Source organism: Rana temporaria, chromosome 8, assembly GCF_905171775.1.
Source record: "Rana temporaria chromosome 8, aRanTem1.1, whole genome shotgun sequence".
NCBI lineage: Eukaryota > Metazoa > Chordata > Amphibia > Anura > Ranidae > Rana > Rana temporaria.
This window is the reverse complement of record NC_053496.1, coordinates 91,771,941-91,787,124: the sequence shown is the minus strand read 5'-3', so window position 1 is coordinate 91,787,124 and position 15,184 is coordinate 91,771,941. Positions and strand designations below refer to the sequence as shown.

Sequence of the window (15,184 nt, the reverse complement as noted above, 5' to 3'; positions counted from 1 at the left end):
ATCTAGCTAATTTGCATACTTGCCGCGGAAATCGACGGAAACGCCACCTAGCGGCCAGCGTAAATATGCACCTTAGATCCGACGGCGTACTAAGACGTACGCCATTCAGATCTAGCACAGCTTCAGGCGTATCTTGTTTTGTGGATACAAAACAAAGATACGCCGGAGCAAACTAGAAGTTACGCGGCGTATCAATAGATACGCCAGCGTAACTTTTTTGTGGATCTGCCCCTTAGCTGTTTGCCTGGAGTTCAACTTTAAGTGTACAGGAAACAAAATTAAACACCAATTTTAAATATATAGTAGAAACAAAAACTGCATTCAAAAGGCTGCATTCACACAGGCGTTTAGCCACGTCGTGAATCTCAGCGGCAGGAATCCACCTAGCAGTGTACAGACTTGGGAGCTGCCACTATATGCCCACGGCTGTCAATCCCAGCAGCAGATATCAGTAGAGTCTCGCCGCTGGCGGTCAAACCATGGCTCATTGCCCGTGCGACTGAAGCCTTAATGAAAAGAATGGAATTTTCAGGTTTTTGAGATAGCTGTAGTATTTTTCTTGTACTGAATGTCATGAAAAAAAAAAAATCACAAAATAGCAACAATATTCTTCTTCAAAACCAATTCTAGTCAAAACATTTTTGTTTTGGATAGAGCAGAAAAAAAGCACCACCCATTTGGGAGATTTCCTCTCTGTTGATGTCGGAACAGGATGTGATAGGAAATCTCTTCAATGGGTCAAACAGAAAAACATTGGACAGGAGGGGAGGGGAAATCTCGTCAAAAGGGCCACAGACCAAAAAAATCTGACAAATTAACATTTTTGCCCATTCTACCCAAAACCAAAATAATATGTTTTGGTGGTAGTAAAATGTATGTTTTATGACTATCCAAAAGTCATGCCTGGGGAAGGATATTGAAGAGGACAATAGTATTACCATCACAGCTAACAGACAAAGTTACAATTATTTTTGAGCAGTTTAGCACAAGGCTAAACACATTTTTTGATAGTTCCCATTGCCATTTATCTCAGCCTTCTATTTAAGCTATAGGTGCAGGGGAGAAGTTGACTCATTATGAACCCATGCTAGGTGCTTACATGTTACACTTGTATGTACTGTTTTAAAATTGATTGGATTTTTTATGAAGTTTATATCCTTGGTTTAGTAGACTTGCTGAGTCAGTCTGCGCACTAATGAATGGTACCTTTTAATTATTATATTAAACTGACCATCAGGCAAACCGCTAAGTGCACAGTTGATATACATCCAAATCATGGATGCAAATAGGATGACTTCACTATTTCCTCCGCCACCCAGCATAGGCAATATTCAGCTTTTACTGCTTCCTGTGTTACCAACCTGCTCATTGGACCATGAATTAGTAGAGAGAAGATGCTGTTGCATTGTATTGTGTGTAGCAAATAGTGTGAAGTCATCCTATTTGCTATGCAGCGTGGATTGTAAATAACAAGATTGTCTAAAAACACAGTTGGGAAATTTCATAATGGCTGTTAACACCCTTTAGACCCCTTTCACACTGGAGGCACTTTTCAGGCGCTTTATCGCTAAAAATAGTGCCAGTGAAGCACCCGACAAATGCCTCATCTGCAATGCCAGTGTGAAAGCCAGAGTGCAGGACGTTAAAAAAAAAAGTCCTGCAAGCTGCATCTTTGGGGAGCTTTAGGAGTGGTATATACACTTGAAATCAATGGGCAGCGCTGACGAAGCGCCTCGACAGCGGCACTTCACTGGCACTTTTAACCCTTTCTTCTGTCACTAGTGGGGGTTAAAAGCACCCGTCCGAAAAGCCCTTCTAAAATGACGGTAAAGTGCCGTTAAAACTAGCAGCGCTTTACCGCCAACACCCCCGCGCTGTCAGTGTAAAAGTGGCCTTAGAGTTTCATCAGAGCACAGCACCCAAAGTGTCAGTGCTTGTGCCCGATTATTGTACCTGTCAAAAACAGATATGTGAATCTGTTGGTATTTGCAGTGAGGTTGGAGTGTCCTCAAACTCCTTTTTTCCATGTACTCATTACCTCCCCCTCCCTTCCCAGCCACTGCGCCTGTCAAAGTGACAGGTGCATGGCCAATGACTTTAATACTGAGGAGAGCAGAGCCTGATGGGGAACTGAGAGACTGGTTCCCCATCGAGTCCACTTTACTCTTGATTGACATTGCATGGCAGTGGACCGATCCATAGCCACTATTAAGACCAATAGTGGCTTTCAAATCCACCCACTGCTGTGCACTGTCAATCAGAAGTTAAGCTGACTTGATGGGGAACTACTCTCGCAGTTCCCGATCGGCCTCCACCCAGCCAGTGACAAGTCATTTCCCAGATTTAGGCATTACCGTATTTAGGTAATGACAACACCTTTGTTTACATTTTAGCTTTTGGCCAGGAAATCTCCTGGCTGACAGTTAACTGGGATCTGGGATACAGTCCTGTGTGGAAAGCTCTCACATATATGGCAGCCTTCCAGAACAAGCACGGCCCACTGTGAGTACTAACATAGCTTCTGTACTTCAGCTCAGAGTTGGTCTTAATTACCACCAGTTTCCTAATCTACTGGCGGTAATTCTTTCAGAATTTATCGCGGTCATAGTGGTAGGTTTTTAAAGTGGCAATAATAAGAACTACCTAAATTTGCTGCATGTATCAGTAATGTTGCCAAAACTCGCACAAATCCTTGCCTGAATTAGGCGTTCCTATGGAAACTACTGTACCTCCAGAAATCTGTCATTAGAGCTATTTTAAATTTTCCTGAATGTGTATAGACTGGTATGTATTTCAATTGGGTATTTAGCGGTTTGCCCGGAGATTCACCTGAAGCACTTTAAATGAAGAGTGCATTATTTAACCAGGGCCTGCTCATAATAAATTACGTTCAACGTTTAAGGGAGGGTGACGTCACGATCCTTTCCTTGAAATCCCAGAGAATACTGAGTAGCCCAAAGTCTCCTAAGAGCATGTCACGCTACTGTTCAGAAGTGTCATCTTGCTAGATTTGGGCTCTGGGCATTCCCCAAGGATTTTGGCAGATGGATGGTGATGCAACCCCCTACTTTACGAAGGATATGTATATTATATACTTTTTTTGTATTTATAGCATTTTTTAATGCTGGGAAAGGGGGGCCTTTGTGAATTATTGGAACTTGCTTGTACTTCAAGTTCTACTTTGAGAAGACATTAATCTCTATAAACTGTATAGCAGCCAAATACAAGAGTCAGAGGGGCATTGGAATTGTGGCATGCCACAGCTGGAATATCATAACATCTAAAGCCTTAAACCTAAGGATCCTGTGAAACTTTAAAGCTTTCTTATTTTTCTAGTGGGAAAAGCTGCAGATGACCGCAAGTGAACGGAGGAAGATCATGTGCTCTGTAACATTCCACATCATTGCAATCACCTGTGTTGTCTGGTCATTATATGTTCTTATTGACCGGACAGCTGAAGAGATCAAGCTGGGCCAAACCACAGGTATGTATGAGTTTCTGCTTGTGGGTTAGATTAGTAGACTGCTATGAAGAAATAAGGGAATGACTGAGGAATACCCAAGCAGGTTTGTTAAGTAGAACACAGAACAACCAACCAATCAGTGTTCCATTTAATGAAGTTATAGCAATGCTTTTTTGTCCTTTTGTATAAACCTAAAGGTTGCTAATTGCTAAGAGCTAATTCCCATGCACATAGCTTAGTTCCTCTGAGGGCCTATGTAAAATGAGAAACAGGGCCCCATGACATCTTATTAGTTATGAATCCTTCCTGTTTTGTCTTTAACCTAGACAGAAAGCAAGAGCAAATCTCCTGAATGGGTACCTCGCAGCAAAACTTAACAGAGATTTTGGCCCTTCCCCGATCTATCGGGAAAATGGGTTTTTGATTGCCTGTGTCCTCATTGAGGACATTTCTGATCAGTTTGTGCTCTGTCGCCCGTCAAAAGAAAACAACAACATATTTCAGATGAGGACTAGGACATTAATAACTACAAGGGAAACAAATCAATACACCACGAAAAATAATGAATAGTGAACAGTCCTTAGAGGATCATAGAGGAATGATCCAATTATCTCATGAAAATAGAAATTACTTCTTGATGAAAACACCACTAGTTGTTGCATGTAGGTATAAGTGAACTCCTAATAGAAACACCGCCAACAATCGTGCACCTCCATCACATGAATTGCGCGCTTACCAAAGGGCAAGCTTGATAAGCCTGTAGTGTTGATCACTGTCCGGATCTGTATCCAGCAGCAGCTCACAGAAGGTGGACGAGGTAGGCTCAGAACACTGATCATTCAAGATTTGGCACCGATCATATACCTGCAGGTTAGCGCCATAGCCTATGTTTAGGCTATGACACTAACCTGCAGGTATATGATTGGTGCCAAATATTCTATGGTGATACCCTTGTTATTTTATTGATTCTCACTCTTGCTCTGTGTAAGGGTTATCTCTCATTATGACCCATCTAGTAGTTTTTATGTAGCTAGTTTCCATGTACAACAGCTCTATTGTAAGTGTATGCAGAATACAAACCCAAAACCTCTTTTCAATTATCTGGTGTATAGTGCATCCAGAAAGTATTCCAAGTGCTTCACTTTTTCCAAATTTTGTTATGTTACAGGCGTATTCCAAAATTGATTAAATTAATTATTTTCCTCAAAATTCTACAAACAATACTTCATAATGCCAAAGTGAAAGAAGTTTGTTTAGAAGCTTTGCAAATGTTAAAAAAAAAAAAAAATCACATGTACATAAGTATTCACAGCCTTTGCCATGACACTCAAAATTGAGCTCAGTTGCATCCTGTTTCCACTAATCATCAATGAGATTTTTCTACAACGCGATTGGAGTCCACCTGTGGTAAATTCAGTTGATTGGACTTGATTTGGAAAGGCACACACCAATCTATACAAGGTCCCACAGTTAACAGTGCATGTCAGAGCACAAACTAAGCCATAAAGTCCAAGGAATTGTCTGTAGACCTCAGACAGAATTGTATCGAGGCACAGATCTGGAGAAGGGTACAGAAAATGTTTCTTCCGTAAATGGAAGAAGTTTGAAACTATCAAGACTCTTCCTAGAGCGTGCTGCCTGGCCAAACCGAGTGATTCTGGGGAGAAGGACCTTAGTCAGGGAGGTGACCAAGATCCCGATGGTCACTCTGACAGAGCTACAGCCTTTCTCTGTGGAGAGAGGAGAACCTTCCAGAAGAACAACCCTCTCTGCAGCTCTCCACCAATCAGGCCTGTATGGTAGAGTGACCAGACGGAAGCCACTTCTCAGTAAAAGGCACATGACAGCCCACCTGGAGTTTGCCAAAAGGCACCCGAAGGACCCTCAGACCATGAGAAATTCTCTGGCCTGATGAAACAGATTGAACTCTTTGGCCTTAATGGCAAGGAGTCATGTCTGGAGGTAACCATGCACCGCTCATCACCTGACCAATACCATCCCTACAGTGAAGCATGATGGTAACAGCGTCATGCTGTGGGGATATTTTTCAGCGGCAGGAATTGGGAGACTAGTCTGGATTGAGGGAAAGATGAATGCAGACATGTACAGAGACATCCTTGAATGAAAACCTGCTGCAGAGCGCTCTGGACCTCAGACTGAGGCAAAGGTTTATTCTCCAACAGGGCAACAACCCTAAGCACGCAGCCAAGATAACAAAGGAGTGGCTACGGGACAACTCTGTGAATAATGTCATTGAGTGGCCCAGCCAGATTCCAGGCTTGAACCCGATTGAACATCTCTGTAGAGATCTGAAAATGGCTGTGCACCAACGCTCCCCATACAACCTGATGGAGCTTGAGAGGTCCTGCAAAGAAGAAAGGGAGAAACTGCCCAAAAATAGGTGTGCAAAGCTTGTAGCATCATACTCAAAAATACTTGAGGCTGTAATGGTTGCCCAAGGTGCTTCAACAAAGTATTGAGCAAAGGCTGTGAATAATTATGTACTTAGGATTTATTTTTTATTTTTTAATAAATTTGAAAACTTTTTTCATGTTGTTGTTATGGGGTATTTTTTGGGAAAATTGAGAATTTTATCTATTTTAGAATAAGGCTATAACATAACAAAATGTGTAAATAGCGCTGAGAATCATTTCCAGATGCACTGTATATTATAGATATGTTCTGCGACGCTCTGGCTGTTGGATGTATTGGCCACTTTATAATCTTGAGACACAAATCTGTAGCTAGGTAGGCTTTGTTGTTGTCACTGGAACTCTGTGTTTTCTGTTTCCTAAAGTGACTGGCTTCTGAATTCTATGGTAAAATGTCCACACACGAAACCTGATAGAGCTCATGTAATGGGTTAGCGGTTATCTGAGGCCATGTAGATAACAATTTCTTAGATTTACTGTATATGCAGTGTTTCAAGAGCATAGAGGAAAAAAAATACCTATGATATAAAAATCACAACAATGCGGTCTTCACTATGACTTTACTGTGGGCTGAACAACTGTAATTGTCCACCATGTTGCTGCATACACCTCAGAATGGTGAGCGGTATACATCACCACTAGTCCAAGAGCCAACAAAACCTTAAGTCAGCCAGGATATGACTGCTTTCTCTTCCAGGTCTCATATGTATTTACTGCATTAGCAGAGTATTTTGGCTCCCTTCACACCGATAAAGGCATTTGTGCATCACACCGCAACAAACAGTAAAAGGGTAGGAACAGTTTTTGGTGCACAGGGGTTGTAGCTGGAGTTGAATTTTTTTTACTTTGTTCATAATTAAAATTTAGAGTATATCTAAGGCCACGATCTTGTTTTAGAGTGTAGGGAATGATTGGAACTCCTGTGAGTTTCGTCTGTGTCCCATTGGGGATAGTCTCATTTTAATACTTGTCCCAGAGAAACAGGAAGTGGTAGGAGAACTATACAAAGTTCTGAAGAAATCCTGTCCTAAGCCTCGTACACACGGTACGATTGTTGGTCAACCAAGCAAAAGGGCGTCTTGTATACTAACGGTACACAATTGTCATGCCACAAACACGAACGTAGTGACGTATTACGAGGAATTTCGGCTCTTGAACGCCACCCTTTGGGCCCCTTCTGCTAATTTCGTGTTAGAGCATCGATTCCGAGCATGCGTGTTTGTACTTTCGACTTTTGTGTGACGGATTTGTGTACTGACCATACGAAAAACAGACAACAGACCGTTGTATGCCAAAAATGTACTAGCCCGCCAACATTTGTTAGCTGAAAGTTGCACAACAATTGTCAAAAGGAGCGTACTATTGGGAAGAGACAATCCCCTGCCAACAATTGTATCGTGTGTACGAGGCTTTAGGCTTTATGTTTATATAGCCTATTTTGACCGCTGGCCGTGGGAAAATGCGAAATCGTGTTGCTATTTTACTTTTTGTCCGGTGGTCAAAACTTTCCTATCCTGAAAGCAATTCTTCCATGTTCAGAAGAGGGAAGTTGAACCTCCTAACCACAGCAGCTCCTAAACTCTGCTAAAAGCCTATGTGTACATGCACACATAGGGCCAGATCCACAGACAGAGTACACCGGCGTATCTACTGATACGCTGGAGTACTTTCAAATTACCTGCGTCGTATCTTTAGTTTGAATCCTCAAACCAAGATACATCTGGGTTAGATCCGACAGATGTACGTCCTCGTACGCCTTCGGATCTAAGATGCAATACTTCGGCGTCCGCTGGGTGGAGTTCACGTCATTTTCCGCGTCGGGTATGCAAATGAGCTATTTCCGATGATCCACGAACATACGCGCGGCCGTCGTCTCTAGTCGGCTTTTTCCGGCGTATAGTTATAGCTGCTATTTTGTGACATATAGTTAGACTTGCCATGTTAAGTATGGCCGTCGTTCCCGCGTCGAAATTAGAATTTTTTTTCTGCGCAAGTCGTCCGTGAATCGGGATGGATGCAATTCACGTCTAAGTTAAAAAAAATGACGTTGTTGCGAACGTCATTTAGCGCAATGCACGGCGGGAAATTTAGAAACGGAGCATGCGCAGTTCATTCGGCGTGGGGACGCGCTTCATTTAAATGAAACGCGCACCCTAATCGCCGATTTGAATTCCGCCACCAGAAATACACTACGCTGCCGTAACTTACGGCGCAAAATCTTTGAGGATTCGAAAGAACGCCAGGTAAGGTACGGCGGCGTAGCGTATCTCTGATACGCTGCGCCGATCTATTTCTACGTGGATCTGGCCCATAGGCTTTTATGAAGTAAAATTTAGGAGCTTTGGCAAAAAAACTCAAGTTTAGGAACTGTAGCGTAAATGAAGCCTTAAAAGGCTGTCATTGGAATAGCTGTCCTTATTGGAAGATTTTCCCACTATTTCTGTTGTGGTGACAATGAAAAAAATGTTGATTTCTCATTAATTCCAACAACAGCGATTACCAGAGTCCATTATCTGTATTGCAAAATGTTTTATAGGTAATATTCATTCTTTTTGCAAGTGAGATTTCTAAAACCATTTTTAAAACAAAAACCTGATCACACCGAAATGGGTCATAAATTGTTGTTACCATGCTAGTTACACGTAAGTACCCCCCTTCTGTAAGATTTTGTAAAATGCAGTACCTTTCAGTTTTAGGGCTGCTGTGTACACAGCAGATTTCGGCAGATTCTGAAAAAAATATATTTAACTGAAAACCAGAAAAACCTAAATAATCTGTCTTTCTTTTCACAAAAAAACACTGGATACAAAAGTGATACATCATGCCTGGGGTGGGCAAGCTTGTTCAAATTCCATATTGCTAACCTTTACTCAACACCTTGAATTGTTTTGGCTGGATGTAGGGGGGGCCATCTTTGTTAAAGGCTGTAAGCTGTTCATACAATATTAAAACAATTGCCAGAACAAAATTTCTTATGTAATATACTGCCCTGTGCACCTCCCCCTAGGGTACCATCCTTTTTTTTTTTTTTTTCAACAATAGATTTTTATTGAAGTTTATCATAAACAAGATAAATATAGACATACATTGTATAGCGTTGTCATACATTAAGAGACGGTAACAAACGTCTCAGGATTGTGTGCTTAAACACAAACAGGTTAAAAAAACTGATAACAGGAAGTTTTCAAAATTTCACATTACATATAGGTCGATATAGTAAGTGGGCACGATCCACCCCTAATGGGACCACTTTTGTTACCTGGAGGCAGGTTATGGTCGCTCAGAGTGAAACCTACATAACATCAAGTTAAGGCAACATCAAGTTAAGGCAATCAGGGTCTAACTTGTCAATACATCACAAAGAGAAAAAACATTAATTCTAAAAAAGTTATAGATATTAATCAGAAAAATGTTGCTGCTCCAGACCACCTTTCCCATTGTGACCAAATGGCCTTACCCTTATTCAAATTGCCAGCGCTGGAAGCTAGAGTAACTCATATCCGTAATGGAGGTTTACCAAGTCTAAAGTATTTTCGACGGTGGGGGGCCTATCAGTCTTCCACAATCTGGTTATGCTAAGCCTAGCTGCTAAAAGGACATGTATAACCACATGTCTGAAAACATGAGGTAACGATTCTATAGTGAGGTTCAGGATCGCCAATTCAGGCCTAGGGGGCAAGTATTGATTAGTTATATCTGAAAGGATTTGAAAAATGGTTTTCCAGTAGGTTTGTATTTTGGTACATTTCCACATTATATGGAATAAGTCTCCTCTATCTGAGTTACATCTCCAGCATGTATCGCTTACTTTTGAGCTGAACGACGCGAGCTTGGATGGTGTGAGATACTGGGTACCATCCTTTTGATGGCATAAAAGTGCCTAGTATGAGTTTATCTTTGCCTTCTTTAAATAGCTTAAAAAGATTAGTAACATTATGGGCTTACCTGGTATTTTAAAAACATGATAAAATGTAGTGCATGTATTTACTTTGTGTCTCTTCTGTTTGTAGGTATCCTGGAATGGCCATTTTGGACTAAGTTAGTCGTGGTAGCAATTGGCTTCACTGGAGGACTCTTGTTTATGTATGTGCAATGTAAAGTGTATATCCAGTTATGGAAGAGACTTAAAGCCTACAACAGAGTAATCTATGTGCAGAACTGTCCTGAAACGTGTAAAAAGAAACTATTTGAGAAGACTATAATAATTGAGCCAAATCTGGAGAGCAAAGAAGCTCTTGCAATCCACCACTCAGATACAAACTCTTCTTACTATACAGAACCTGAGGACTGCGGAGCGGCGATCCTCCCAGTTTAAGTTTTGTATTTTTCTTCTAAAGTCTTTTCAGGAGATGACTGTTTACCGACTGCAGGCAGCAGTAGATTTAATGTCCTGAAATCTCCCATTACTTCTGATTTTTAATCCGTATGTATCTCTCGAAGCAAACGGTTATACCTGCAATCATCCCTGATTTATACCTCTGCCTGAAGAACAACATGATATACAATATTCAGGATCAACTACAGGAATAATCTGGACATTTAATAAGATGGATTTTTGATATTTTGCTTGATTAATCACTCCTTATTAAAAATGGGAATGAGGTTTGCACCCGCAGATCTTAATTGTCACAGGAGAGGGGTTAAAACCCTGTATTGCATACTTAGCATGATCACTGCTCATACAGACAATTCCACCATTTTTAGCTCTTGCTTTTTAGAATTCTCCCTTTGTCAGCAAGTCACAAGAGCATCTAGCACTTTTCTGAGTAAAGGAAAAAAAGAAAAAACTTTTTTTTTGTAATAACTTTACTGACTTCTGAAAATGTTTTCATTACCAAACAGAGAATGTGCTCTGTCGTTTCTAGTTTAAATAATGAGCAACCTCTTGCCTTACATGCTGTATATTTCCAAAAAGAAAACGTTTATCTTCATGACTATTATCATTTTCCACATAAGGAAATCAATTTCTGCCTTGTTATTTCAGGAAAAAAAGTAGTCGAGAATTAACATTTTTATCTACCACTTGTATTTGACTTTTTTACTGATCAAAATGCACAACATTGGTAGAACTTTGAATTTCTGGTGTAACATTGAATAAAATGTAGAACTTTTACTATGGTAAAAGTTATCTTGGATATAAATAGGGTTGTCGTGCTTTTACTTTTAGTATAAAGATTAAAATACAAAGGAAAGCAGTGCAGCGCAAAACCAATAAGAACATATTCAATATTCATATAGAATGTGAAAAAAGTATAAATATAAATCAATAAAGTATAAAATTAAGTGATAAAGTCCAAATATTAAGTAGAAAATCCAGATAATCAAATCTTGGAATTCTTCACCAGGTGATGATGACAAAGCAAAACTTAAAGTGATCCCTCCACCAGTAAGAATGGGTACTCTCATCTCCACACATGGACCACTGTTTTACCAGATGTACAAATAGGCAGATATCTCAGCTTAGGAGACCAGGAAGCAGATTAGCAATTCAAATCCTCATAGGTCAGCAGTATCAGACGGACCCGAACATGAAAAAGGAATCACAAAAGTGCTCTCCGCTGGACTCAAACATTTATTAAAAGCACAGGCTACTCACATTTAGCCACTGTAAAAAACGGCAATAAGGAATGCAGGGAAAAACTTGATTCCAAAGGACGGCAGCGAGCGATGTATATTCAGCCTCCTAACCCACAGGGGTTTCACATAATATATATTCAATTGAATATGTTCTTATTGGTTGTGCGCTGCACTGCTTTCCTTTGTATTTTTGTCACTTTTGGATTTTTGTGAATATCCTGTTTTAGTGTTCAGCCAGCATTACTGGTGAATTTAATCTTTATGGTTTTTCACTTTATTTTAGCACTTGCTTTAACCTTATCAATAGTTTATATTTTGTGCTGATTGCACCCCTATTTTTTAGTAGTAGATTATCTTAGGTGTGAGAACATGCTTATGTTAAAGGGATTATCCACTTTACCAGAAGTAACACGCCACTTACTGACTACTCTACTGCAAACAATTGCATTCTGAATACTTTTATTTATTTGCTGCATACATCTAAATGGATATTACATTGTAACTAAATGCGCTTGTTTTTTTTTTTTTTTTTCATTTTGGCTAGAGTAAAGGAGAGTTATAACCCCCTTCATGTCTCTTTTGCCGTCTGTGTCGCATTGGGAAGATTTCTCTTCACTTCCTGTCCTATAGTCAAAACAGGAGGCGAGAGAAAATGTCCCATCGGAAAATTTCCCCTCTATTACTGTTGATGATGACGGTAATTATGACAGAGCGGGTGAATCTCTCTTACAGGGACTGACCACAAAAATAGTTTGGCCTTAAGTTATACTTTAATTCTTTGGGACAAACTATAACAATGCCAGGGGTGCTTTGCTTACAATGGTCAATGGTCTAAAGCGACCTTTCTCAACCATTTTTACCTTAAAGGATCACTAAAGGATTGTTTTTAAAAATAACAAACATGTTATACTTGCCTCCACTGTGCAGCTTGTTTTGCACAGAGTGGCCCCGAACCTGGTCTTCTGGGGTCCCTCGGCGGCTGTCTCGGCTCCCCCCCCCAGCAAGGACTCAACACCTTAATGCGAGCGAGCTCGCATGGTGTTGAGTGCTTGCGGGCGTGCTCCCGTCTCCCGTGATACAGCCGGCAGCCATAGCCGCTCACTGCATCACTCGGCCCCGCCCCCCGGCGTGCCGCGTCATTGGCTGTGATTGACAGCAGCGCAAGCCAATGGCTGCGCTACTTTCAATCAACCAATGAATGAGCCGTGAAGACTGCAGAGAAGCCTGCTCGAGACTTTCGAGGGGTCAGGTAAGTAATCGGGGGGGGGGGGGGGGGTGGCGGTATTGTCGGATGTTTTTTCACCTTAATGCATAGAATGCATTAAGGTGAAAAAACATTTACCCTTACAACCCCTTTAAAGGAACCCTTGGCAAAAAGTTTGAGATCTTGGGGAACCTCTGCAATCATTTTTAGATTTGCAGCAAATAGTGTGTTTTAGCGTGTTCAGCGAGCTGTGGCTATAACAATTATTTGTAGAAATAACATTACATAGAATGAATATAAATGGTTAAACGTGCTGATGGCACAACTAATCTCAATACCAGGCCTGGTATGAAGTCACTTAGAAAGTTTATAGCTTGCTAAGAAGGGGATCTTGCTTTCCCCAACCTGCTTTTGCACAATGTACTAATACAGCCCTCCAAAAATCCACTCGCATTTTGCAAATGGATTTTGAGGGGGGGGGGGGGCGAGCACCACCGTCGGCCCAGGTATATGGGAGCTTTTGTCCCAGTGATCGTAGGGGGAAGAGAGAGGAGAGCCGCCACAGCTGATTAGAGGAGTGGGGAACATAACAGCTTTCATTACAATAGCTGTGTGTTTCCCCTGCCGTGCAGCGTCATATACAGCCCCTCCCCCTTGTCCGGGCCCTTTGATAGACAGATCATCATCCAATCCTGAGACAGTGATCTGTCTATCAAAGTTCCCCGGACAAGGGGGAGGGGCTGTATATAGCGGTGCACGGCGGGGAAACACACAGCTATTGTAATGAAAGCTGTTATGTTCCCAAGCGCTCTAATTAGCCAGGCGGCGGTGGCGGCTCTCCCCTCTCATCCCCTACAATTGCGGGGACACAGGCTAAAAAAATTGAGGACACAGGCGGCTGACACTGGGGACACTGGCAGCTGACACTGGGGACACTGGCAGCTGACACTGGGGACACTGGCGGCTGACACTGGGGACACTGGCGGCTGACACTGGGGACACTGGCGGCTGACACTGGGGACACTGGCGGCTGACACTGGGGACACTGGCGGCTGACACTGGGGACACTGGCGGCTGACACTCTGAACTGGGGACACATGCTGCATTGGGGACACAGGCTGCACTGACGGGCACAGGTTGCATTGGTGGATGCGGGCAGGCTGCATTTTTGGGTATGGATAAAGTTGTTCTATGCAGAATTAAGTTATAAAAATAAATATTAAGTGTAATTTCATGAGATAATATATAAAGGCAGGGTAGGGGTTGGGCAGGGCAACTGGTGGCGAGTAACCCTTGAGGCCTGGCTAGTAGCTCAGGACTTGAAATTTTGAGCACTGTACTAATAATTTGTAAAAGGAAGTTGGTAAAAGCAGAATCCCCTTTTACGTTATCTATCAATATCCACGATCTATGGTGAAATTAAAATACACTTTGTGTTTTTAGGTAGCTGCTGTTCTACTGTGTTATATTGAACATTATCCAATAGTGAAAATAAAACACCCGCACAAACACCTGGCAAACAATAATGAAAGTGTTCCTTACAATAATAAAAAGTCAAAAAGACAAGCCATCGACCAGACCTAGGAGTCCAAAATATATATAACAAATACCCCCTAAAGGATCTATGACAACGCTCCTATTATTAATAATAAATAGTCCATGTGGTCTTGTGCAGTGACAACAAACACGGTAGGTGATGCTCCTCATCACCCACAGTGCACAAACCACACTCACTAGAACTTGTTGACCTCTTGGTTACAGACCAAGGATAAATTGCTGTCAGTCTAAAAACAAGGGGTCAACGCCATCCGGTGAGTGAGGCTTGAATCCGTGTTAACTAAAAACAGGGCAACTCCATCCGGTTACAAAAAGTCAAAAAGCACTATCTAACTAGACACCTCTTCTCTTTGGATGGTATATGGTCTTCAAACCTTTTCCAAGTACTTCCCTTGGTCCCTTTACAAGTATTGCCTCTATGCCACTAAAGTGCCCCCATGCTTTTAAGAACTTTAAAATATTTTTTCTTTAAATCTTTTCAGAGACCTAGGAATGCAGTCTGTTATACTTCAACCTTCAGGACACATGACAATCTTTTCTTAAAATTTAAATGAGACTTCCACACCAATAATTAGGTAGCATGGGAAGACCTTTCAGTGTCCAATGTGGCTTATGCCTTTTGAGGTGTGAACCCTCTTCTTCAGAGCCCATGATTCTAAAGTACTTGGAAAGGGTTTGAAGACCATATACTATCCTAGGAGAAAAGGCTAACCATTGTGTAAAGAGCTTTTTGACTTCTAATAACCAAGAGGGCAACAGGTTCTATTGAGTGTGGTGTGTGCACTGTGGGTGCGAAGGAGGATCACTTTGTTGTCCCTTCACAAGACCATATGTTTGGACTATTTATTATTATGCAGTTTATATTGCATGTGGATTTAAATGCACTTTAAAATAAAATGAGCATGGTCATATACCCCATTATCCATTAGGGGGCATTTGTGTCCATGTGAT

At 41.5% G+C, this 15,184-nt stretch overlaps 1 protein-coding gene and 1 non-coding gene across 5 annotated transcripts in view; one reads left to right on the top strand and one right to left on the bottom strand.

Annotated features, from left to right (window-relative positions):
- Window positions 1-11,036, top strand: part of LOC120947175 (E3 ubiquitin-protein ligase MARCHF8-like) — a 315,449-nt gene extending 304,413 nt beyond the window's left edge. For all 4 annotated transcript variants that reach the window (XM_040362271.1, XM_040362272.1, XM_040362274.1 and 1 more), the window contains 2 exons: window positions 3,337-3,484; window positions 9,906-11,036. In XM_040362271.1, the coding sequence (XP_040218205.1) occupies window positions 3,337-3,484; window positions 9,906-10,210 (453 nt within the window). In that variant the 3' untranslated portion in view covers window positions 10,211-11,036. The remainder of the gene's footprint in view (window positions 1-3,336; window positions 3,485-9,905) is intronic.
- On the bottom strand, window positions 3,546-3,629 carry LOC120912627. Its single transcript, XR_005743157.1, has one exon. It is a non-coding gene; the product is annotated as a small nucleolar RNA snoR109 (small nucleolar RNA).
- Window positions 11,037-15,184: the final 4,148 nt, after the last annotated feature.